Below are 25,950 nucleotides of genomic sequence, written 5' to 3'. Positions count from 1 at the left end.
TATGGAGCAATGATCGCAGTAACTGCGGATAGTAATTTGCGCTCCTCTACATCAGGGATGTAGGCTCCTGAAATCCCTTCCCTTGCTCCGTCTGTAGACATACAGATCATAAAGCGCTTACAATTGGTCTCCAGTGCTCTATTTGCCAAAGGACACCTGAGGAAAAGCTGCTGGAATGCAAGTAGTATGCTAAGTGTTCTAATTGTTATGTGTTGGTGTATGTGCACATAAGGTGTGTGTTGACGAAAGTGCTGATTGTACTATGTGTGTATGTTGATGCACTGTCGGGCATAGTCCATGCGCTTGCATTAACATTGTTCTCTGATCTGTGGGTTCTTGGCTGAGGGTTGATGTGTTTTATTGTATATTTGCATGTATGTCTATTGCGCTTGTAATATTACTCCATCCCTTCTGAGTGTGGATATGTGCAGGTGTGGACTGTGTTTGTGTTCTTGATGGGGGCTTAGGGGGTTCTTTTTTTGTTTACAAGTGTTTGTTTCCAGTCTGTGGGATGTTTGCAGTTTGTATGCACACGTGATTGTGTTCCTGACTAAGTTAGAGATTGTCCATTGCGTCCTGATGTGTCCCCCATTTCCAAGAGCACACAGTAGCAAGGTTCACATCCTGTTTTGATTTTTCTCATAGGTCTGTTCCTTTGGTAGCCGCACAGTGAGTCCCGGGTGTTACCTGTTTAATAGACGGCTGGATCGTTTCTGCTCTGCACTCAGCTCTATGCTGGAGAAACATCTCACCTCTCACATGTGGAAGTAAGTGTTTTTTGCTGTGTGTAAGCCTTTTCTTTAGAGGAGGCATGTGTTCTATGGCCACCACACCCATTCTTTCTTGTATTTGCGCTCGTCACTAATCATTGGCTAGTGATAATTGTCTTTTGGTAAATTAGCGATAGTGTGCTGCGTTCGAGTAAGATTGAGGTGGTAGGTGACTTTCTTTTATCACTGGGTAGTAGCTTTATTTTTGTACTGTCCGAGGTGGGCTGTGGTAGCCTTCTAGTCGGTGGTCCTGAAACCTGATTCCTGTTGATGTTGCTACCTGGCACACTGTGCCTTCTCTGTGCCATCTTCCAACGTTGCTCTGGCTGGCAATTCTGCATCTCAAGCTCATTCTGTGAGCCAGAGAATCCACAAAGTGCCCTACATCCACCTACTGAATTTCAAACACTCCTGCCAGAGTCTAGTTCCAATAAAATATTTAATCTTTTATTTCCAATGTTGTGGATTCACGCACTGTTTCACAGCATTTTCTAAATGTGTGCTTGCCATGTTGCGTGCAACTGCTTTCTACCTAACTAGTTAACGCTGTAAACTGCTGAGCCTGTTGAAGGATCAAACCGAAGGCGCTGCTCTGTTGTAGTGAGAAGTGTTTATCCCATAGTACCAAACTGGTCATGGTGTTGACGGGGAAGGTGAAGGTGAAGATGGGCGATGGGGTGTGGGGGAGTCAACTGTGATGACATTCATTGAGTCTACTACAGAATTGCTGAGCACTCTGAGACTAGGAGCACGTGAATGACACACCCCAATTAATAGTTTTCGAATCTGCGGCGTGAAATGCAGAACCTTGGTTCTGAAATCGTAGAAAATGGTGCTTGATGTTCCTGCTGACCAAACAGGTAAGAGGGAGGAGGCATTTGCTCTAGATTCTGGTACCCGAAAGGGATAGAGAACTGCGGCGGACATAGCATCTGAGAAAGGGCACACAGTGCCACAGTGCATTCAGTACAAGACAATGGTGCACCCGACACACAAGGGGTTCTTTTGCCTCTCCCCAGCCGAAGAGCAGGGTTTCAAACTTAAACCAAGGATGCACACACCAAGCCTGTTGTGGTGGTAACTTTGGAGACCTGGGATGTTCATATATTTCCCGTCTCGGGAGTACAGGCTTGTTCGGGATCTGGCAACTGGCATCCCCTTTTCCTAATCCCGATTTATCCTACCTCCTCTCTACTGTCATAGGATATCATCACGCATGTTCGACCCTACCACAAGATCTTCTGTTGAACCCTCCCACTCAGAGGAAAGCAAGAAAATAGAAAACCCCTTTTTCTAACTATAACCCAGACTTCTCCTCCCATCCCTCTAATATCATAAACTACTGTGAGAACCAATATTTTCCTTTCATGTTAACCTCATTTACTGAGGGTAGCAGAGTGAAAGAACCAATGCCATTTTCCTATCCTAAGAACACCCCTGGACCAGAGACATGGTACTCTTCCCCCCCCCAACTCCCCCGCCCCTTCAACCTTCATAGGATTTATTAAGACACACAATCTTCTTTTTCGCGACTATTTCTCAAGTACTGTGACGAAGAAGAGGAAATCAGGAAATCCAGAGGAGTACAGATTTCTTATGAGAAACCCCACTATGGCACTGGGACGAAGAAGATACAGATAAAGGCACATCAACATCTTCATGGGCCATGTCCCACTAAAAAGACCACGCAGGGTCACTAATTGAAATCAACCATTCCCACCTGCAGCCTATCAAGTCTTCAGAGAAGTATAAAAGGAACACTAGCAATCCGCAAAGAGAGCAAGTTGGGAGGAGAGCTGAGGAGCTGTGGTTGCGAGCTGGATGAAACAGGGACGCCGAGGGTCTGTGTGAGGAAGCATCCGGGAGAAGCATGGCCAACGTCCCATGTTTCCAGCAAAGAAGAGCAGTCCAAAGAAGGGAGTCGTGTGGTGTGTTGATCCCTCGTTACATTGGTAAAAGCAAGCAAGATACAACATTGCAGCCTGAACGCGTAAGACTGATCGGGTGAAATTGACAAATGTAATTACGAATATGCATGGTGGCAGAATGGTCACACGTATGATTACACATTCTCGAATGACTGTGTAAAGAAAGGAAGTGTCTGCAAAGAGGGGAGCCGTCGCGGACAGGAAAAGTGAGCGAAATAGAGATCCTGTAAGGGGGAGCTATGCGAGAAATGAAGTGAGAGCAAAATCCCCAAGACTGACTGAAACGCGTTGAAAACAAAGTGTGTTGGAAAAGCACTGGGGTGGCCAACAGGCAGGAGATTGACCCAGGCTGGCCGTAGAGAACCCAGAATAAGCATTGGGGTGACCACAAGGTGGGAGATTGATCCAGGCTGGCCGTAGAGAACCCAGAATAAGCATTGGGGTGACCACAAGGTAGGAAAAGAGAACTCTATTAAGGATAAGGGTCCTGGTTGCGTGACCTGTAAAGGGTGAGCCGTGCAGACTGACAACTGCTCCACGACCAGGGGAGCCCAATTAAAAGCAACAAGCTGCATGATCTAAAGGGCTTCTCGGTTAATGGAAAGGAGACCCGGAGAAGCCTAAAGAACTTGCCAAGAAAAGGTACAGTGAACTTTTTTACCAATTGCCAAGTGAACATTGTGCCAAGTGAACTTATCTTTGCCAAGTGGAGCCTGAGAGACTTATGGAACGTTATAATCCTGAGTGCCTTAAACCTGGGGAAGGGAGCTGCAGAAAGGCTCCGTTGTGACATTAACTTTACTTTGAACGCTATTGAGTTGGCCCAATCCCATTCACGCTATTATTCTGAAGAATTGAGGACAAGTATAGGTTTTGACACAGACAGCATTTTGTTTTGGACTGACACTTGTATTTCCTCCGTTTTCTTTCCATTAGGGATCATTTCCATCTTAGTGTTAGGGCAAGTTGGGTGTCGCACCACACTGAGCATTGAAAATAAAGGTTTTCAAACTGTTTCATTTGTCGGTGGCGTCTCTTATTACCATGCCCGTCTCACAGGTGGTTACCACATACAGTGCACACTGTTCATTAATACCAAATGAGAGAATTCCCACACACTTTATTTGTATCAAAATATACTCTTTATGCAAGGAAAAGCAAAACAGAAAAATCACTCGACGTGCATGCAGGTAAAGGTAGTAAAAGATGGCGCATTGTATCCGGTAAGTAGAGGCCGCTTCAGAGGTGTTAGTCTAGTAGTCTTTCCTAGAAGAGAGAATGCAGTAACGGACATTTAATCAATATTCCTATCTAGGGCAGCACATAGAGGCCAGGGAGAGAGACGAAGTGTGTAAAGAGGGCGGTCCTGGGTCGGAAATCATTCCCTTCTGCACTTCCTGTAGTTCTGGTGGGTCGGGGGCAAGCTACAGGAGACCCTTGATAAAGAAGAGTAGGTCCAGGGATGAGAAAAATGAACTAAGAAAAGGCCTGCCAGCAGCACTAGCGAGTCAGGAGAGCAATACGCTATGCCAGAAAAGGCAGTTCTGGTGCAGGAGAATGGCAGGTTTCAGAGGTGATGGCACACTGGTGCAGGGAGAGAGTCCAACACCTTTGCGAGTAACGATTTGGTGATTCCAGGTTGAGTATTCAGAGTCGGATGAGCTGAAGGGCGGCAGTAATTGGTGGTGCAAAGTTCCTACGTTGTCCTTGGCACAGAATTCAGTTTCTTAGGACAGATTTGGCTTCAGAAGATATCAAGGAAAATCAATTACTTTAGACATACTTGTGGGCTGTTGAAGCCAAGAACCGCCATTGCCATGTTAGTGGTATCAAGTGGCCCCTTGAAGCCAAAATATAAAGGTCTTTTCTCTTAGTTTGGTATAACGGAAAACCTGAGATGGGGATTATCTGAGTCATGTGGATTGAGAGGTATCCGCAGTGACGCCATGTTCTGGTTTCTTTTAGGATTGTGGTTCTCAGTCCTTCCCTCGCTCCCCAATATTTCTGCTTTATTGGCATCAGCCACTCAGTCTGGGCTTTAAAGTGCCTTGTGCTGCTTTTGTGGCTTCTGTTGGGCACATTAGGATACCATGTAGGTCCCCTCTGACTTCTGGAATCGCTAGCACCACTAGCCCTGGTGCTTTTTGGTGTCTTGACAGGGGTCAGGCTCCCGACTTGCGCACTGGGTAGAAAGGCTTCCCCCATTTACCCTCTTGACAGTGGTGGACCTTTTTAATGTGTAGATTTCCCAGGACCTATAGTGTGACGGAAGGCCTCTACACTACTGCCATTTTGTGCTGATGAAATGTCTATGGATTCTTTTTCTTGTCCCTGTTCCCATTCCTTCGTCTTTCTTCATTGCCTGCTCTACTTGTTCTATTCCTCTTCATCCCTCTATTCTTCTTTTCTTCCTCAACTCTCCTGTTTCTGCCTTTCGACTTTGCTAAGGTCTCTAATTGTCCTGCTTTTCCTTAATTCTTCACTCATTCCCTCCTCCCAATGTTTTCTTTTCTACCTCTCTGCCCCATCTCTCGCTCCACCAGCTGCTCTGTTAATTGCTTCATCTGTTGCTGCTCCATGGTTCAGCTGCCACTTCTCACCACCTCCTCCCCTCTATAGTTCTCTTTTCCACCATCACCTCCACTTTGCTTTCAGTGACGAATATAGGGAATGAGTCCCTTCTCCCCAAGGGGGAGACCCGCTCTGCAACACCCTTCCTTGGGTACAGTCAAGTGGGACCTCAACTGGAGGGACTCTCGTTTGAGAGAGAGGGAGAGGGGGAGAGAGCGACCGACCCCGACCACCACTGTGAAGGCCCAAGGCTATCTCAGAACTGAAGAGGGAGGAGACAGTGATATCCAGGAAGCCTGTGAATTTGAAACCAGCTGGCAAGCAGGAGCTGAAGATCTGAACATAGCATGCCTGATAAAGTGGGAAGGGAGAGCAGTTAGAAGTGGTGGCTTGATCACAAAGGAACCACGGTGGACCGGAGGTCCTTATAACGATGCTGAGACCACAAGCCTTTGTGACTGCAGGAAACTTGACATAAGAGTGATCCTAATCAGGACAAGACTGAAATATTTCACCAACCACGAATCTGCTCATATATTTTGAGACGGTCTCAATAGACTAATAGTGATCCCAATGAGGACACCCTTTTGAAACGGGGCACATACCGAGAGGCCTAAAGATTAAACGGAAGGACGTGTCCAGTCCACAGTTCCTTGGCTAAACCTATGAGGACACCCTTTGTGAATCAAACAGACCCAATGAAGGAACATTGATTCTGATGATAGCAATACAAATATTTGGATCAACAGAGACTCTATTTTGAGAGAATGTATACAAGTTTTGATCACCTGGAAGAAGCCAAGTACGGCGAAACATTAGCACGTGCTGTTCAATGAGTTATTGTTGGATCAGTTTCAAATTATGGTTTTGCGATTAGGGTTTCTGTTTTTTATTTAGATAATTTAAGTTGTATGTATTATGAATTGTGATTATGGTTACGTTTGTGGGTTGCAAAATAAATGTAGACCATTTTGTGTCTCACTCAGGTTTTTGAAACGTGTTGTATTCAAATTGATTAACTGTTCATTATAAATTAGGAGAAACCCTTTTCCCCTAATTTACTAATCCAGAGCGCTTAGGAATCTGGTCTACCCTCTCCTTCCAGCTATTGAACAATGGTTTGCTAAAAGCAAAACCCTGGAGAAGCGAGTCTTTAGTTGGTAAAATAGTGCTAGGGTCAGTTAGGGTTGGTTTGGACGGTGGGCAGATGACGAGCAGCGTAGCTAGTCTTGCTAGGGAGGGAACACCCCATAGAAGTAGGGAAAGGTAGACCTGTTTCCTTTTCTTTAATACTGCACATTTGAAATGTCTTGCAAGAGTCCTCGGCCTTCACCTGACCCGCCACATGCCTCTCGTCTTCACCACCGCCCTCTGTCACTACAACACCTCCCGAGAGCCCTGGTGCCCTCTTATTCCTGCATGGGATTGGCCCCAGGGTGCTCGTTTGGCTACGTGCGCTCAGGTGCGGTTGTCGGTTGAACGTACTTGGCGATGGATTGTACCTGGCTGGAATACACATTTCATAAGTGTTAGTGATTGCTTAACAGTCCGCCTGCCAACATGATCCTATCTGGGATCCGTTTCCCAGTTGGCTGATGATAGCTAGCGTTGCTACTGAGGGACAGAAGGGTTGAGATTTCTTGCGTGTCCAGGTTTACTGGAGTTCATTAGGTTCACAGACCGCTGGATGAAATGCGCTTGTGAGCCTTTTCTTTTCAGGGGATGGGGGCTCCCCCTCTATACTCTGGGATTTGTGGACATCCTTTAGTGACTGTGCAGACTATAGGCTCCTCTGCCCAACTTATTCATTTGCTATAAATCAGGATAGAGGAGAACCCAGCTGAGTAAACGTACACGGTTAGGCTTTGATCAGAGAGCCTGGGCGATGCACCCTATATATCCTGTGGCATCTGCATCACAGAACGGTGACCCACGCCTCCCTCCAGGCACCCGAGATCCCATCTCTTCGTCCTCAGCATGTGATATGGTCACACACTCTGAAATGAACTTGCACACACCTGTCTGCCTCCATTGTGCTTCGTGGGCTCAAAGTGACTTCCTGTCTTCTGAATATTCAGACGTCCGCCTGTGGGATAGGAGTTAAGCGGGCAGTCTCATTGATGAAAATGGGGAGCATCTGTTTTTTCAGAATTTAATGTTGCAGAGATTCCCATGCTGATGTAACTGATAAACCTGGTGTCTTTTAATTAGTGAATAGAGCAGCATGAGAGGAATCGAACGCTGGCAAACAAGAGCATGTACATTTCCTTTTATCATCCTTCAATAGTTTCTCATCTTGATGGCAACTGAGTTGTTTTTGAGTAAATTATAACTGCTTTGTATTTTCTATTAAAACTAGGAAAATCCCTCCAGCAACAGACCTTCCGATACCCGCAACGGAGGCATCTCCCATTCAGACATCGTCAGCAGCGCGTCCCTCTCCGAACTCTAGCGCTGTTCTACTTGGACCTTCCCATGGAATTCCTCCCAGGACCGCCTCTTCCTCTGTGACTTCGGCCACTTGTACAAAGGAGATCCGGCCTCACCCTTCGCTCGGCTATGCAGCTGCCTCTCCTCACGCTGCTGCAGCATGCAGCCAGTCGGATTGTACTGGAGGCAGCAGCCACTCAATCACTTCTCCATTGCCGGCCAACACTCCCTCCCCTTCCTTCAGCAGACTTCCATCCAACAAGTCTGGCCGCTCCCCAAAGGTGAAGGAGGGGAGTAGCCAGGATGCTGAGGCCCTCTCTCGAAAACGCAAACTGTCTTCCGACCCCACCCATAGCCCGTCGTCCCACAAAAGAAACTGCATTCTTGACCTTGGGAAGGTTAAGCCTTCCAGTATACGAGCCTCGTCGTCGCTCTCACCTGCTCCATCGCCCTCGTCCTACCCTTCACAGACTAAGCCTTCCTCTGATTCTCTTGTCAACGGAGCGCTCTCACCTGGCAGTAAGATGAAAAAGGTGGCCCATTTGGACCCTCGGGGACCTCCTCACCAGCAAGTAAAAAGTTTACCGCTGGAAAACCGGGGGTCCCCCCTGAACAGCTCAAAAACTTTACCACCGAATTGCATTTCCGAAGAGGAGGCAAAAAAGCGCAAAAACCTGGCAACGTACTGCCGGTCAGTGAAGCCGAAGCATCCTTCTCCCTCGGATGATAGCTGCACAGCCCGGCGGAAGAAGCCGGGTACTTCGCTGGGGTTTGAGGAGAAGCGGAACACTTTAAAGGTGATAATTCCCTGGCAGCTGTGCACTTGCGCATTGAAGGCTGTCTTTGTAGTAATGGAATGTGGTCTTGTATAGCACACCAATATTTTTGGTTTGCCTTGTTGCACATGGTGCTGCAAGAAAAAGGGTGGGGGTTGGGTGAAAGGCATTAGTGGGTTGGAGGCAAAACCTGGAACGTTGATGACTGCAGGGAAGACATACACATGTCCTGGATAACAGTATAGTTCTGTGTGATTTGCATAAGTGACAATTGTGTGCTTTATCTGGAGGAGAGAACCGAAGATGTATGAGGTAACCACACTGGTACATTGAGATAGTCCTTGCTGTGGTGGGGGTCAGGTCGTGTATGTAATAGGTAAAGCTATGGTGGGCCATTCAATGAGCTTTTTAGTGGCTCTGCTGAGTTTAATGAAGGCAGTGGTGCGATTACGCATAAAGCTGTATTATGTTTGTTTGCCTGGTGTTTTTAGTGTAAGGGAGCTGTGAGGTGAGGTGGTTAGGTGTGGAATGGGAAGGTGGTGTTTTTGGGGACACCTTAACAGCTAACAGGGGCTTTATTTGGCTCCCCCGGCCAACTGGTGTCATATAGATATATGCATATGACATTAACCATGTGCATTCAGGAATGTTATAAATGAGGAGTAGGACGCATCCAGGAGACATTAAAAGCGTACTGGGTCATATATAATTGACAAAGAGTTCTAGTTTGCATCTCCTGTGGGGGTTACAGCTGCAGCACACTATATATATATATATATATATATATATTTCTGATGTTTGTTAATCTGCTTAGAATCACATGCTGTGCATAGGTCCGACATCCAGTGGTCACTGCGGAGTATTGCATTTTGTTTTTCGTAGTCGAAAAGGGGACGTCGACAAGGCGTGTCTGTAACACTATCCCTATAGTGACGTGCGTTGTACCCACAATCCCTCACGCGTCGAGGTCCCTCAGATTGTTTTTTTCCGCCCAGTTTCTGGTCGCCTTTCGCGGAGCTCCTAGAGAGACATTGCTATACTTGCCACGGACCTCGGTCCTTTTTGTCATAACTTAATATACTGATAATATATTGATAACGATCCCTCCCCCTCGACGTTAGCTGTGAAGCTGCTTCTCCGCCGAACTGATTTTCGACGGAGAGGAAGAGCGGATGAGATCCTTCGGCGCTGCCGAACACGTGGCCTGGCCTCGACGGCCAACTTACAGTAGGGAGAGTGGGGGTTAAAACTTTGTCTCTTCTCTTTGAGAATGTCTTTCTTTCTCCCCTTTCTTTCACTTGGGGTTGTTATCGCCAGCTATTATTGCCTCAGCTATGGAGAGGACACCATTTAAGTTTTGCCCACGCTGCAGGGGCAAATATACTTGGAAAGATAAGCACAAGCTCTGTAATCGTTGCTTACCCCTCGATCACATAGAGAACAGCTGCGCAGCCTGCAAGCTCTTAAAACCCAGGACTCTTAAAGAACGTAGGGTTAAGAGGTGGGCGGACTACGCGATGTCGAAGTCAGTTTCCTCACCCGCTGCCGCTGTTACTGAAAGTGACGAGGAGTGCGATAACTCGACGTCCGTTACGGAAGTCATGAACCCCCAGAAGGAGCGCTCCCGCTCCTCGTCGTCCGTCCCCGGCCCCGACGGGCTCGGCTCATGCCCTGCTTATGGGGATGAACACCCCGGCGACAAGGACGCACACAAACCCCATAAGGCTAAACACACTACCCACGGCTCTTCTTCGTCGAGAACGAAGGATCCATCAGAGCCGAAGGGGACGCAGGGCACTCCGGCGTCTACCGCAGACCGTAAAGGTCACAAGCCCCACCCGCAAACGCAGCCGCGACCAGCGATTGGGCTTCCATCTAACACGGGCGCTACCCCAAAAACATCCGACGCAGCGCTCCATAGAGCGACCGTCGAGGTACAACACGCAACGCACACAACGTCGACAACAGAGCCCTCGACGGACAAAATCATGGTCGAGAGCCTAGCGAGAATTGTCGCCGAAGACAAGCGTACGCGGACGACGAAACAAACGTCGAATACCGCGTCGAAAAAACATAAAAGTAGCCAGGAACTACCCCTTTCTCCAAAGGACGCTTCCGAACTACCTGAAGGCTTTTCAGAAGGAGACGGGAACCTCTCGCCGACGTTGTGGGAGCGTTCGAAACGATTCGAAGGCGAAAACACTAATTTCCCCCCTCTAGACTATTCAGGGGTACCCCATGAGACCCTTGAAAGACTCCATTCTTGCATGGAGAAAATGGAAAGGTTTCTAGGAAACCAAGACCCACCCACTCACAAAAGACAAAGAGAATGGGCACAGGATGACCCTAGAGTCAAGATTCCTAGGCTGGTTGACCTCACTGAGGAGGAGCAATACCTCCAAGAAGATGAGGAGTGTTTGGGGGGAGAAGAAGAGGTAGAACTTGAGGAAGAGGGGTTCGAAGAAGATCCTTACACCACTGCTACAGGGTTTGAAGAGGATACAGCTACCTCGCAGCCCTGGCATTCACCGTCAGTGCAGCCTTGGCAATCCCCATCAGTACATTCAGACCCTGATGCCTTTCTACCTTCTCCTCTCAAGGATTCACATGGGAACTCCTCTCCCATAGATGACCAACCTTCCCTCAATGCACTATTGCGCAAGGCAGCAGCGCATTTTGAGATTGATACAGGGGAAACTCTTCCAGACATTGACTTTGTAGAAAAAGTCATCAAAGAAAAAGCCCCTGTTAGCCAATCTATTCCACTCCTGGCTTCTATTAAAAGAAGAATTTCTCCTTCCCTTACAAACCCAGCTTTAGTAAGAGGGGTCAACCCTAGAATAGAAAAGCTCTTCAGCCCTTCATCCTCTGACCCTTTATACATCAGAGGACACTCTATTCCGGACTCCCTTGTGGTTACCAACACAAGAAAAAGAGCAGGGGTGCCACTATCCACTAGTGAAGCACCTCCAGACAAAGAAGGCAAAAAACTCTACGCACTGGGGAAGAGAATCACGACCTCCGCCGCCTTCTCTACTAGAATTGCTAATAACAACTCACTTTTAGCTAGCTACGCAGATGCACAGTGGAACAAGCTGCGCAGCGAAGCAGAGGAAGCACCTGAACCTCTGCGTTCTCGGCTGCTAGCTATAATATCAGAGGGCACACTGGTAAACCAGGGCATCGTTAAGAACTCCCTAGATGCCGCTGAGACGGCTGGCCGCTCCCTAGTGCAGGGAATACTTCTCAAGCGCCACGTTTGGCTACGCAATTCAGGTTTTAAGCCCAAAACCCAAGCCTCCCTCATAAATAAACCCATTGAACAGACGCATCTGTTTGGGAAAGCAGTAGATGAGGCCCTAGAACATGCTAAAAAAGAGTTTGATACCATCAAGACTCTTGATCAAATTTCAAGGCCCCCTAACAGGCGAGGCTATGGTAATAAACGCTCCTTTCGTGGCCAAAGACAGCAGCAGAACCAACAACAACAATATTACTCTGCCTCCAACTGGCCCACTAACCAGGGTAACACCCAGTTCAGTCAAAGAGGCCAACGCCGTGGCAAAGGAAGAGGTCGTGGCTCCAGCCCCAGAGGTTCCACGCCCAATACCAGCAAATGACCCGAAAATTCGGGTCCCCTCCCATGCATCACCGGTCGGGGGCCGGCTAACATCGTTCCTTTCAGCATGGGAGGGAATCACGTCAGACCGTTGGGTATTATCCACCATAGCCCACGGATACTGCATCGAGTTCAACGGTTCCCCGAAGTACAAACCCCCATGGAACTGACGCATGACACCGCAACACCTCTCCATTCTTCTTCAAGAGGTGGAAGAACTACTGAAGAAGGAAGCTATAGAGCCCGTCCCTCTATCACAGGTAACAGAAGGTATTTATTCAGTGTACTTCCTTGTACCCAAAAAGGACTTAACCATGCGCCCTGTATTAGATCGGCGCCCAGCGAACATATTTGTCAAACCCCAAAAGTTTTGTATGGTGACCTTACAGGAGGTAATCCCACTATTATCACAAGGGGATTACATGACAACACTGGACATGAAAGATGCATACTTTCATATTTTAATGTTGGCATCGCACAGAAAATACCTCAGGTTCAAAATAGAGGACAAACACTACCAGTTCAGAGTACTACCCTTCGGGATAGCATCTGCACCAAGGGTATTCACGAAAGTACTGGCAGTGGCAGCGGCCCACCTGCGCAGATTATCCATCCCGGTATACCCTTACCTCGACGACTGGCTCATAACAGGGGATTCTTACGAAACATGCTTCTCCAATACCCAAAAGACCGTAGACCTTTTGTCCCAACTGGGCTTCTCCATCAACGAAAAGAAGTCTAGCTTAGACCCCAGCCAAACCAAACAATTCCTAGGGGCTCTAATTCGAACAAAGGACGGCCTCGTATTCCCCTCCAACGAGAGGGTCCAAAACATGCTGTTTCAAATTCCCCATTATGTAGTAGGCCGAGAGGTGACGGTACGCAAAGCAATGCGCTTGCTAGGGATGATGGCGTCATGTATTTATTTGGTACCTCACGCGCGCCTGCGCATGCGCCCAATGCAAGAGTGGCTCTACAGCCAGTGGTGTCAGGCCAGCGGACAATGGGACGATCTAGTGGTGGTCTCGCAGGCCTTGGTTCTCTCGCTACGGTGGTGGACAAAAGAAAACCTGTTATTAGGGAAAACTTTTGCCACACCCGCAGTGGAAGCCACTCTAACCACAGACGCATCCCTTACAGGATGGGGGGCTCACCTATCCCATCAGACGGCCCACGGAGTGTGGACTCAGAGTTTATCATCCAAGCATATAAACCTGCTGGAACTACTAGCGGTGTTCAAAGCACTGAAAGCCTTTCAGGAGCACTTACAAGGAAAGACAGTGATGGTCCTCACAGACAGCACCACAGCCATGTACTACCTCAACAAGCAAGGGGGCACTCACTCTCCAGGACTGTCCAAGCTGTCCCAGAATATATGGAAGTGGGCTCTCAAACACAACATGTTCCTACTATCACAACATGTACCAGGGGAACTCGATCTGCTAGCAGACAAACTCAGCAGAGACTTCCCACTGCCCGAAGAGTACGAATGGCAATTGCACGAAGACATCGTCTTAGACGTCTTCACGCAATGGGGATTCCCGGAAATAGACCTGTTCGCAACCCTGGAGAACTCACAATGCCAAAGTTACGCCTCCAGGTACCCCCAGAACCAGTCCAAGGGGAACGGTCTGTTGATTCAATGGTCAGGGAAATTTGTTTACGCCTTTCCCCCGACTCCCCTTCTCAACAAAGTGGTGCACAAGATGCACCAGGAGCAGGTTACAATGATACTAGTGGCCCCAATGTGGGCCCGGCAGCCATGGTTCGCTCACTTGATGGAGATGTCCCTATCTCCCCCAGTGAAACTTCCCTGCCCGTACAACATGCTGTCACAAGACAAGGGCAGAACACTGCATCCATGCCCTCAGACCATGAACTTAGCAGCCTGGCTCCTGAGATCATAGAATTTGGACATTTACAACTCCCACAGAGATGTATGGACATCCTCAGGGAAGCCAGAAAACCTAATACTCGCCACTGCTATTCTAGCAAGTGGAAAAGATTTGTCATCTGGTGTAGAAGTAAGAACATCAACCCGGTTGACTGCTCTGCCACTGACATTATTCTGTACTTGACCCATTTACTGGATTCAGGTCTAGTGTTTAATTCCATTAAAGTCCACCTAGCGGCACTTTCTGCATACACCACATCCCAACTTAAAGTGTCGTGGTGGAAGATACCAGTTATCAAAGCCTTTATGGAAGGGGTAAAAAGAATACACCCCCCGATAGCTAACCCAGCTCCCGGATGGGACTTAAACGTGGTACTTTCTAGACTCATGGGCACTCCTTTCGAACCCATGCACAAGGCAACTCTTAAATACCTCACTCTTAAAACTGCTTTCCTAATAGCTATCACATCCATTAGGAGAGTAAGTGAACTACAGGCTCTTTCTGTACTAGACCCCTTCGTATCAGTTCACAAAGATAAGGTGGTTCTTCGCACACACCCAAGGTTTGCACCAAAATTCATCTCAAAATTTCATGTAAACCAATCTATAGAACTACCAACGTTCTTTCAAAACCCTTCCAGCTTGGGAGAAAAAGGTCTGCATACACTAGATGTACGCAGAGCTGTCATGTTCTACATGGAAAGAACCAGATCACTGAGAAAGACTAATCAGTTCTTTGTCTCGGTGGCAGCAGGAAGAGAAGGAGATGCAGTCTCTAAGTCCACTATATCTAGATGGATTGTACAATGCATCACTCTCTGTTACACTCTTGCTAAGAGAGAACTACCCTCCAAGCCAAGAGCACATTCCACTCGAGGCACGGGGGCTTCCATAGCATTCATTGCAAATGTTCCCCTTGAGTCCATCTGCAAAGCGGCAACCTGGAGTTCTGTGCACACATTTACAAAACACTACTGTCTAGATGCACACTCTAGATCTGATTCCCAGGTTGGGCAGGCAGTATTAAGACATCTTTTCTCTACTTTTCCTTCTCATAACCCACCGCCAACTCCGGGTACTGCTCGCTAGTCTATGCACAGCATGTGATTCTAAGCAGATTAACAAACATCAGAAGACAATGCATTACTTACCGTAAAAGCATTTCTGATGGTTGTATCTGCTTAGATTCACATGCGCCCACCCTTCCTCCCCGCTTGGATGGAAGGAACATAGACATCTTTCTATATTTCTCTCTTTTCTGTACTCACTCACGTCTAGAAGGCTCCCTCAGGGCAGAAAAATACAAACAGAGGGACCTCGACGCGTGAGGGATTGTGGGTACAACGCACGTCACTATAGGGATAGTGTTACAGACACGCCTTGTCGACGTCCCCTTTTCGACTACGAAAAACAAAATGCAATACTCCGCAGTGACCACTGGATGTCGGACCTATGCACAGCATGTGAATCTAAGCAGATACAACCATCAGAAATGCTTTTACGGTAAGTAATGCATTGTCATATAACACACTATATAATGACTCCTGATTCCTTACAGGTAGTTCCTGTTCACTGGATTATGCTGCTTGTAGCTCCTGCTAATCCAATCCTTATTCCGATTCCTTTAAGCGCAGCAGGTGTTCTGTCATGCTATTGGTCCTGATTCGATTCCATTATGTTTATGGGGTGTTGTTTGAGAGTTAAGTCTAATTATGGAGAGTTTGGATCTCCAAATATGTGTCCTTGTTTCAAGTGTTTTGGCCTTTGAAAATTCTTAAAACTCCCACTCGACTTGCAATTCGAGTTCCTTAGTTTACATACTCAATTTAAGCGAAATGCACTTTCCCCTTCCTGACTGGTTTCAAAATAGTTACCAGTGTTCTCTGTAAAATGGTGTATGTTGCCATACGCCCACTTCATATTTGGTGCAATGCTGCTACCCAAAGGCCAGCCATGCACAGTCCAATGTATTTGACATTAACTGCAGTAAATGGCAAATAAAAGTTTCCTGAAGTGTGGCAATGACAATCCCCCTTCTTTAACATGTCGTGAGGACCGATCTTGCAACCCTTGGTGGTTTCTTATTCCAGATATATGATGAAATTGTCTTTGACAGAGTTTTGAAGAAAGAGTTTGGAAGTGAGATCGGGAAGGTGTGGAAGTGGTACAGCATCTTAGGTAGAATGTTCATTTTTATCGATTGGATTCTACCCCACCATGAAATCCTTAGCAGGCACCATCGCTCCAAGTTCTTTTTCACTCTGGCCAGTAGTGAGGGGTAATTTCCTTTTGTACAGTAGGTCCACCCTGTGCGTGAGTGTTATTCCCAAGTACCTGATTCCTTCTTTCGCGATTTTTAGACCTAGTGATCCCGCCACCCTCTCCTGTGCCTCATTATCCCCCGCTAATGGTAGTATTTCGGATTTGTTCCTATTGATTTTTAGGCCTGATATCTCCCCAAATACCTCCAGTTCCTGCAGCGTACGTGATCATGACTTCCCGGGGTCCTCTAGGGCTAGTAGCATATCATCTGAATATGCTATGATCTTGTGCTGCCTGCCTGCCATCTCAACCCCTTTTATTTTGCCAGTTTCCCTAATCTTAATCAGCATCGGCTCCAGGAATATGGCATATAGGAGGGGAGATAATGAGCATCCTTGTTTTGTCCCCCTGGTAATCTCTACCCTGTCTGTGACTATCCCGTTGATCGCTACTCTTATTGATGGGGAGACATAGTTGGCTTTGACCATCTTTATATATTGCTCATCAAACCCCATTCGCTCCAATGTTTTGAAGAGCATGGACCATTCCACCCGGTCAAAAGCCTTTTCGGCGTCGAGTGATAATAGTATGGCTGGCGTGTGTGTGTGATGCCTACTTTTTCTATTAAGTGTGTCAGTCTTCTAATATTGTCATGGGTTTGCCTGCCAGGGATAAAGCCTGATTGATCTGGGCTTATTAAAGAGGACAGTAGCAGAGACAGCCTGGCGGCTAAGATCTTTGTATATATATTTGAGTCTAAGTTTATCAATGCTATCTGGCGGTAGGAGCCAGGGAGGGGGGATCTTTGCCTGGTTTGTGGAATACTAAAACTTTGGCCTCATTCATGGACGGGGTTACGTTTCCGCTTTCTTTGAAGTTCTTTAATAATTTTGTTAGGAATGGGGTAAGGATATCCGCATATTTTTTTATAGAAGGGGGCAGTGAAACCATCTGGACCTAGAGCCTTGTTATATGGGAGTCCTGCTATTGCCTTCTTCACCTCTTCCTCCGTGATTTGGGTTTCCAAAGCTATTTTCTATTCTTCCGAAATCTTTGGGATGGGGAGAGATTGGAGGAATTTGTTTTGATCGCCCTCTTCTGGGTGCTCTGTTGCGTATGCATTTTGATAGAATGATTTGAAAACCTCCCCCATGTCCTTAGTGCGTGTATGCATCTCACCCTGTGCGTCTTTGATGTTTAGAATGGTTAATGATTTTTCTTTAGCGGAGAGTTGTCTCGCTAAGAACCGATCTGCCTTATTGGCTTTAATAAAGTATCTCTGCTTGAGATAGAGGAGGGATGTCTCTGCCTTTTTGTTGCGAAGCATTTCCAGTTGCCCCTGCGCGTGTCTCAGTGCTTTCCTAAGGCTTCTGGTAGGGCGTGTCAATAGCTCTTCACGTATATCAGTGAGTTTCTTTTAAAGTTCTCTTTCCCACCCGTGCCTTTGTTTGTCCTTGGTGGCCTTCAGAGCTATCATGTGTCCCCGGGTAACTGCTTTGAATGCTTCCCAAACTGTACCCAAAGGGACCTCCCCAGTGTCGCTTTGTTCGAAGTATTCTGCTATCTTGTCCCTGATTGCTTCTCCTGTCACCGGGTCTAACAGCAGATCATGCGGGAGTCCCCATCGCCACAGCCCCCCACCCTTCCCCGGGGTCTGTACGTCCAGCCAGAGTGGGGCATGGTCCGAGAGTGCAATTAGGCCTAATTCCATCCCATGAACATTGCCCAGCACTCCCACCGACACCCAGAAATAATCTATTTGCGACATCGTATTGTGGACATGCGAACAATATGTGTAGCCTTTGTTTAGACCCTTCAGTTCTCTCCATGCATCACATAGCGCCCTCTGATCCATTTGATGCTTTAGATGCTTTGAGGGGGCCCCTTGGTTTTGTGCCCCCCCCCCGCACTCTTATCGAATTGCGGCTGCCATGCCATGTTAGTCACCCCCCAGTATTATCTCTCCCTTCGCGAACCCCTCCAACTTCCCCATCGTATCGTGCAAGAATCCATCTTGGCCCGTGTTTGGTGCGTTTATTAATGCCAGGGTGAGCCTAGAGCCCTCTAGAAAAACATTGGCGAACACGACCCGCCCCTCCCTGTCTTGTCTGCTTATCTATTAGTGTTGCATCTCTTCCCCTCCGTGTGGCTATTAGAACACCTGCTCTTTTTCCAGTTGCGTTTGATTGTGCCACCACAGTGTACCCCCTGAGATAAACCTTACTTTTATCTTTTGCTCTTATGTGTTTCCTGGAATAACAGAATGTCCGCCATCTCCCTCTTGAGCATATTCTCTATTTTCTTCCTCTTCACTGGGGAGTTCAGGCCCCTAACGTTTAATGTTAAAATTCTGATTTTCCCCACACCAAAGGACCCTGATTAGATGTCACAAGAGCCTGAGTGTTGTGATCCTTGCTGTCTTCCGGAGTAACCCTCCCTCCCTCTCCCCCCAACTTCCCAACTCCGCCCCCCCCATTATAAACAACACAACCAACTTTGATCCCGAGGAGGGCCCGGGTACCTATGGATGCTAGGGGGTTGCGCCTATCGCTCCCTGCCCTCTGTTGACTCGGGTTAAATTGTGCGGGGAGTCCTAAACCCTGTATATTCCTCTGACCTCCTACGTGTCCGTACCTGATCCCCCAGCCGGGCCGCTGGAAATTACTTTTTCTGAGTTCCTTCATAGATTACCTCTCCAGATTCCGTAGGCTGGGGACGCCCCCGGTCTTCATCCTGCATGGGAGCTCCCCTCCTTCACAGATGACGGTTAGGAGTTCCCCTTACCAGATGGTTTCTTTTTCTGCCGAACCACTTCCCAACCTCTCGGCCTTTTTTGCCTGTCCCCTATTGCTTTGATGATCCTGTTTCCTTCCTCCTCTGTTTGTATGTCCATTATATGCAGCCCTTCTTCCCAAGTTGTCACTCTCCTTTGTTTGCCTTCCCACTCGAATAGTAGGCTGAACGGGAAAGTCCATTTGTACCTTATTTCTTTTGCGTTCAGCTCTTTTATCAGTGGTGCCATTTCTCTCCTTTTTAGTAACGTCACTGATGCAAGATCTTGGTAAAGCTGTATGTCTGCCCCATTCATCCTAATATGGTCTACCAGCCTCGCTCTCCTCAGTATATGTTCTTTCTGTGGATATGATGTGAGGGCTGCCAGAACATCTCTAGCTCTTTCCCCTGGGGCGCCTGTTCTTTTTGGGCCCACTTTGTGTATTATGACCATCCCTATGACGTCCGCATCTTGTATTTCAATTCAGTCCCTGAACACTTCCTGTACCACTTTTTTGAGATCCTTATCCAGCACTGTCTCAGGCATGTTTTTAATGCGGATATTAGATCTGCGGGACCTATTTTCTAGGTCCTCGCATTGGATTTCTAAATTGTGGGTTAATCGCACCAAGTGTTCCTGGGTTTTGTTGTTTTGTTGTGCTTCTTCTTCCGCGTTTTGCACAATTTTCTCTAAGGTGTCAGTCCTTTCTTCCAGTTTGGCTACATCGTGCTTGAAGTCCTGAACTACCTGTTTCATATCGTTTCTCATTGTGGCAAATTGGTCTTGAACCGTTGACATGAATTTGTCTTGGGGCTCCACGAACCAGATGTGCATGTCATCTCTTGACGGGGGTTGGTTGCATGCCTTGGGGGGGGGGGGGGGGGATGGAGTCCATTAGTGGGTCATCCTGCGACCTACCCTTGGTGGTTATAGGGATATCGGACGCCCACATTTGGAGTATGCTTGCGTCTTGCATAGCCGATTGCAGATTCGGTTGCGTCGCGGCCCTTTTACCCTTTGCCTTGGACATTGCCCTTGCTTTGTGCAGTACTCTCAGGGTGTATTTACTCCTTGTGAACTGTGCTGTGCCTCTGGTGCCTCTGCGTAGCGTTCTAGAATTGGCGGGGTGAGCTTGCTAGGAGGTGAGCCCCCAGGTCCTACTGCCTTATCTCTTTAGGGGAGCTTATTAGCCCTCCAGCCACCGGAGACTGCTTGCTCAGTTACCCCTAGTGCTGATGTTAAATCTGGGGGTTGAGTCCTTGGTTCTCTGCTGGTCTCTTCCCGTCTTCCCTTTATAACCTCCCTGTCTCCGCAAGCTCAGAGTATGCCAGCAATGGTGTGTGGGGACTTTGCCCCCTTGGTGCAGAGTATCTTGCTTGTCCTTGCGGGGGATGCTCAACGAGGAGGGGGTTGGCTCCCGCCTAGAATGTGGCCTCCAGAGATCTCCATGCGAGGGGGGATGGAGGGGAGCTCCTCTCACCTGTACAGTTCGTTCGTCGCTGCAACTCCACAGGTCCAAAGGCAGTGCAGTGCGTTCCTTCTCCGCTCGAGTTTCCCCACACGTACCAGAGCCCAGCCACGGCTCCTGAGCCCAAGCGGGGACTCCTCTTCCCAGAGAAGTTGCCCCCAGTTGCTGATACGCAACGCGGCCGGGGCACGGCCTCCGGTTCCTCCGCGTCTGTTGGTGTCCGGGACCCCGGCGCGGAGCGCGGTTGCTTGGAGGGGGAGGGGCGGGCCTCTTGATGTACACCCACGGCCTCCTGTGCCTTCGTTCCGGGCGTTTACTGCGCTGTAGAGTCCCCACCGCGTGGTGGATGTATGCCGGTGTGCAAGTGTGCCCTGCCTTGTCGTCCACAGACGGGCCCCGTCCCGGCTTCTCCTTCTCACCGGTCGCGTATGGCGCGCTGTGCTCTTGGAGGGGGCGGGGGAGGGGTGGCTCTGCCAGCGGCGCTGCCTCTGCTCGCTCTCTCCCCCGCAACGATTCCCCCTTCTCGTTGCAGCAATGGGTCCTTGGGGGGAGGGAAGGGGAGGGGGGAGATGGCAGCCGTCGAAGGTGCTTTTAATTCTCAGATCTGGTGCTAAATGTGCTTCGGTGCGGCCAGGCAGGAGCGAGGCTTAACCACGACTCTCTGCCCCGACGGCCATCTTGGAATCCCATGATGAATATGAGGTCTGCCTGATCTTCCTCTATGTAGAGCTGTCTGGGCAGGGAGTTCCAAGGCTTGGTTAACTGGAATGAGGAGGATCCTGTGTAGATTGTAGTGGATTCAGGGCCACTGACGCGGTGTGATGGGCAATATTGTTTTGCCAGTGGTGTGAGCATTGTGGTGATGTATGTTCTTTGATACTCTATTCTGGGGAGCGAGAGACCCAGGGAGAAAGGCGCATGTAATTCATGGCACAGTCAGATTTGTACAATGAAAAGCAACGAATATAAAGACTAGTGTATTCTTCCTCATCAAAGTGAAAAGACAAAATTAACGAGTGACATACTCACATGCGTATAAATAATCTGCACTAATATAATGATTTGCAGTACTATACTCATCCCAGTGAGAAACCAGATGATCATAAGAGTGAGAATCATTGCTGGGTTCATCATACTCGTCCCAGTGAGAGACCAGGTGATCATAAGAGTGAGAATCATTACTGAGCTAATCCTATTCATCCCACTGAGAGACCAGGTGATAATTCGAGTGAGAATCATTGCTGGGCTCTTCATACTTCTCCTGGTGAGAGACCAGGTGATCATAAGAATGAGAATCATTGCTGGGTTCATCCTGCTCATCCCAGTGAGAGACCAGGTGATCATAAGAGTGAGAATCATTGCTGAGCTAATCCTATTCATCCCAGTGAGAGACCAGGTGATCATCGGAGTGTGAACCCTTGCTGGGTTCATCATGCTCGTCCCAGTGAGAATCCTTGCTGGGTTCATCATGCTCGTCCCAGTGAGAATCCTTGCTGGGTTCATCATGCTCGTCCTAGTGAGAATCCTTGCAGGGTTCATCATACTCTTCCCAGTAAGAATCCTTGCAGGGTTCATCATACTCTTCCCAGTGAGAATCCTTGCAGGGTTCATCATACTCTTCCCAGTGAGAATCCTTGCAGGGTTCATCATACTCCTCCCAGTGAGAATCCTTGCCGGGTTCATCATACTCTTCCCAGTGAGACTCGTTGCAGGGTTCATCATACTCATCCCAGTGAGAATCGTTGCTGGGCTCATCATACTCCTCCCAGTGAGAGACCAGGTGATCATAAGAGTGAGAATCATTACTGGCCTCATCATACTCGTCCCAGTGAGAGACCAGGTGATCATAAGAGTGAGAATCATTGCTGGGCTCATCATACTCCTCCCAGTGAAAAGCAAAGTGATAAACAAATTGAGGACTCTGACAATAAAGAGTGTTTGTTTATAAACCTCAAGAGATAAGTTGGGCATCGGAGAAAGAGAGACCTTCAATGATCTTACAAGATCAAGAAAGGCAGAAGCCAGGAGGCTGGAAAAGTCCCCCAAGTGAACGGAATTGATCAATACGATTGATAGCCAAGAACCTGAAGATTCTATACCAACATAAATGGCTGAGAAAGCTGTCCCAGCAGAAGGGAGCCATTCGCCTGCACTTTAGTTGTTTTGTACTAGTGGTAGGGTCAGCGTAGGTCAGTTTTGGACAGATGACAGACTTTACTTTGGACTTCACAACTGACGACGAGCTTCCTACTTAATTATGTTATAGGGAAACCCATAGCTTAGAGAAAGTGAGGCATTTGTTTTTAGCATTTAAACCAAAACTGTGGTGAAGATGATAGTCTAGTCTGTCTCCTTCGTCTGACCCTCCCCAGCTGCCATTAATGCCACACCACAAATACTAGAATGCAACATAAAGGTGGGAAAATAAAGATAGTTATACATTTTACTTAACATAAGGATATGTCTTAACTTGCTTTATAGTTTAAATTATGTACCTTTCAAGTCCTTGCCATAACTGCGCTTTATTTTAGCTCTTGAAAACCATACATTAACACACCTGTATCATTTCAATCTGAGAGGATATGTGTTCAAGCACTTGGAGTGCAGATTGTGCTGTGTCCTGGTTTCACCTCATAGCTGTTTGAACTTGGGCATCTCATCTTATCACATTGTTTGGCGTCTGCCAAAATTGAGATGCCAGGTAGTGGTTCTGTGCTGTCCCCCAACATGTTGGGGGGCAGGAAGACCCTTATGGGTTCGGTGTTGGTGTGGATGGAGAGGGTGGCAGGACCCGACATATGGGTGTTGTTGGAAAGGTGGGCGGACAGATATTGGTTTTGTGTTGAGGGGTTAGGCGGCAGAGTGCCTGGTGATGGGTTTGTTTTGTTTGTTTTATTTGCTTGTATAGTGCACCAAACTGAAGGGTATTTGGGCGCATTTCTTAAGGTACAACATAGTTGCAGAAATTGTACAGGTTACATTGAGTGAAACAATCATATGTACAATAGTAGATATAAAACTATACAACATTTATACAGTGAGGATATATACAAAATCCACAAGTGCATAACATAGCTTAGGACAGGCTTGTGTTATGTTGTGACTGGGTAGTTGGGGGAAACAGGATGTCACAAATGGGGCTTGTGATTTTGGAGTGGCAGTGCATCAGATATTAGTGGGTAGGTAAGCAGGATGTTTGGTATGGGTTTTGTGCTGTGGCATGAGTGCAGATTGCTGCCAGATATCTATCTTTTGCTGCATCTGATTGTATTGGGGCTATTAGAGACCAGCCAGACCTCTTAACTCAGCTTTGACTGTTCCTACCCACGCATCCTATTGCTCCCCCACATCTTGAATAACTAGCACCGTTAATTACAGATTACAGTTTACCGAATGCTTCTAATCCTTCAGTGACATTTCAATTGAGAAACTGTTAAAACACTTTAGCAAATGCAAATGGTATGGACTAATTCTTTTTTTTGTTCTCTTTTCCTCTTAGTCAAAAGCGCATTAGCAAGAAAGTGCCTGCTGACCTTATTGGGAGTGTTCTAGTCCTGGGCTTCATGGCACTAGGATAAGTATTGCAAGGGTGCCCAAGCATTGGGCCTCCTGGATGACATGGCTGACAATGTCAGAAGTGGTTTGGAGAGTCCTGGACATGACAGCGACTGTCGCAGGTGTCCGTGAGCCCTGGGTCTTCCACACACCATGACAGTGTCCATCAGATACGAGCCTTCTATGCAGCAAGACGGCATCATCGTCGATGTGTCATGTACTAATGAAGGTGTTCGCTGGTCATGGACTGTAAAGGTGTTGTTACGGGTGACCGTGAGTGTGGGACAGGTCATGCACTGCTACAGATGGCATGTTGGTGGCTCCAGGGTTAGCTATGCCCTGTTATGCCTTTTGTGGCTGCGTGTCTGAATCCAGGCCAGTCTGATTTTGGCAATGTCTTTGGGATCATGGACAATCCACAAAGTACTGAGGAAATTGGAGGCGAGTCTGAGCCCAAGTCCAATCCTGCAGCATTACTGATGTCATTGACGCCATGTCGGAGTCCTGGCCACGCCACACCATTATTGGGGGAATCTGATGCGTGTCTGAGTCCAGCACGATCCATGCAAACCATCGAAGGCTTGGACAAGCTTATTACTGATGTCACCTGAGTGTTGGCCAATCAATGCAGCCTTACTGATATCATCAGAGGCATGGCCAAGCCTATATGTGCAGGGTTACTGATGCCATCTGAGTTTTGGCCAATCCACGCAGTGTCGCTGATCTACTTGAGGCCGTGTTTGCCAGTTCTGGGCCTCCAGGTGCCATTACAGAGAAATTCGGATGCAGAGTTCACTGCTTTTTATAACTTTATATTTTTTTTAAACTCTTAAAAAAAATACCTCAAGACTCTTTTCCTGTTCTGTTGCTGCTAAAAAAAGAAAAAAGGTGAAAGCTGATTAAAGGGACAGAGGCCACAATGTGGTCGCCATATTTATAAAATGATTTGTTTTTCCTTTTAAATGCGTTTTCTCTACTGCTTTGATATTCTGCACCTGTGGCCCTGAATATGGCTGTGTCCTGTCTCCTCTGTAACCAAAACGTCTACATCCATTGGGTTGTTGGGAAACAAAGTGCATGACTGTAGTTTAGATAGCTGGCTACCACTGGCTTGACCCCAGTTGCTGTTCTCACTCTTGCCTCCAGCCAGATTTGTTCTTTCTTGATACTAATGTTGGTTTTATAATCTTCCGGCTATTTTTCAGCATGTGGATCTGTTTTTGATTGACATGTTTCACATATTCTTAATCCAGTGGTTGGTTTGGAGTAGTTCTCTTAGTTTGTCCAGACTATCCCAAAAAATGTGGAATTGGGCGCTCAAGTGGAACAGGTTTCTAGTCTCTCACCACTTTCCAGGCGAACTCAGGGCTCTAGCAGACGCTCTTGAGCAGACGCTCTTGAACAGACGTCTTCTACCCGAGAAACACTAGTAGCAAATCTACAAAGACATTGTAAACAAAGTCTTCTCCCTGTGGGGTCATCCACCTCTAGATTTGTTCGCAACAAACCTAAACCCACAATGCCCGGACTTCGCATCCAGGTGTCCCCAACCAGTGTCCAAGAGGAACTCCCTGTGGACGAGTTGGTCAGGGAAATTGTTTTACGTTTTTCCACTGACACCACTCCTCAGCGGGATAGTGCACATGATGAACCAGGAACAAGTCACTCTGATCCTGATCGCCCCAATGTGGGCACGACAACCATGGTTTCCACACCTACTCAAACTAGCAATGTGCAAACCAATCAAACTTCTGTGCCCTTGCAACATGCTGTCCAAACATGAGGGGACACCTTGGCTCCTGAAATCATAGTTTGGGCACCTAAACCTCCCTCAAAGGTGTATGGATATCCTCAAAGAAGCACAGAAACCCAACACCAGACATGGTTACTTTAAAAATTGGAAA

General features: G+C 47.6%; 1 protein-coding gene across 1 annotated transcript in view; it reads left to right on the top strand.

Moving 5' to 3' along the window:
- ATXN7L2 (ataxin 7 like 2) overlaps positions 1-24,988 on the top strand; it is a 106,115-nt gene extending 81,127 nt beyond the window's left edge. The window contains exons 9-11 of the mRNA XM_069633003.1: positions 646-767; positions 7,629-8,496; positions 23,991-24,988. Of these exons, the coding sequence (XP_069489104.1) occupies positions 646-767; positions 7,629-8,496; positions 23,991-24,005 (1,005 nt within the window). The 3' untranslated portion in view covers positions 24,006-24,988. The remainder of the gene's footprint in view (positions 1-645; positions 768-7,628; positions 8,497-23,990) is intronic.
- Positions 24,989-25,950: the final 962 nt, after the last annotated feature.

The sequence above is a fragment of the Ambystoma mexicanum genome, chromosome 13 (assembly GCF_040938575.1).
Source record: "Ambystoma mexicanum isolate Mex_15411 chromosome 13, UKY_AmexF1_1, whole genome shotgun sequence".
In the NCBI taxonomy this organism is placed as follows: domain Eukaryota; kingdom Metazoa; phylum Chordata; class Amphibia; order Caudata; family Ambystomatidae; genus Ambystoma; species Ambystoma mexicanum.
The sequence above is the reverse complement of the archived record's forward strand: the minus strand, read 5'-3'. Positions and strand labels throughout refer to the sequence as shown.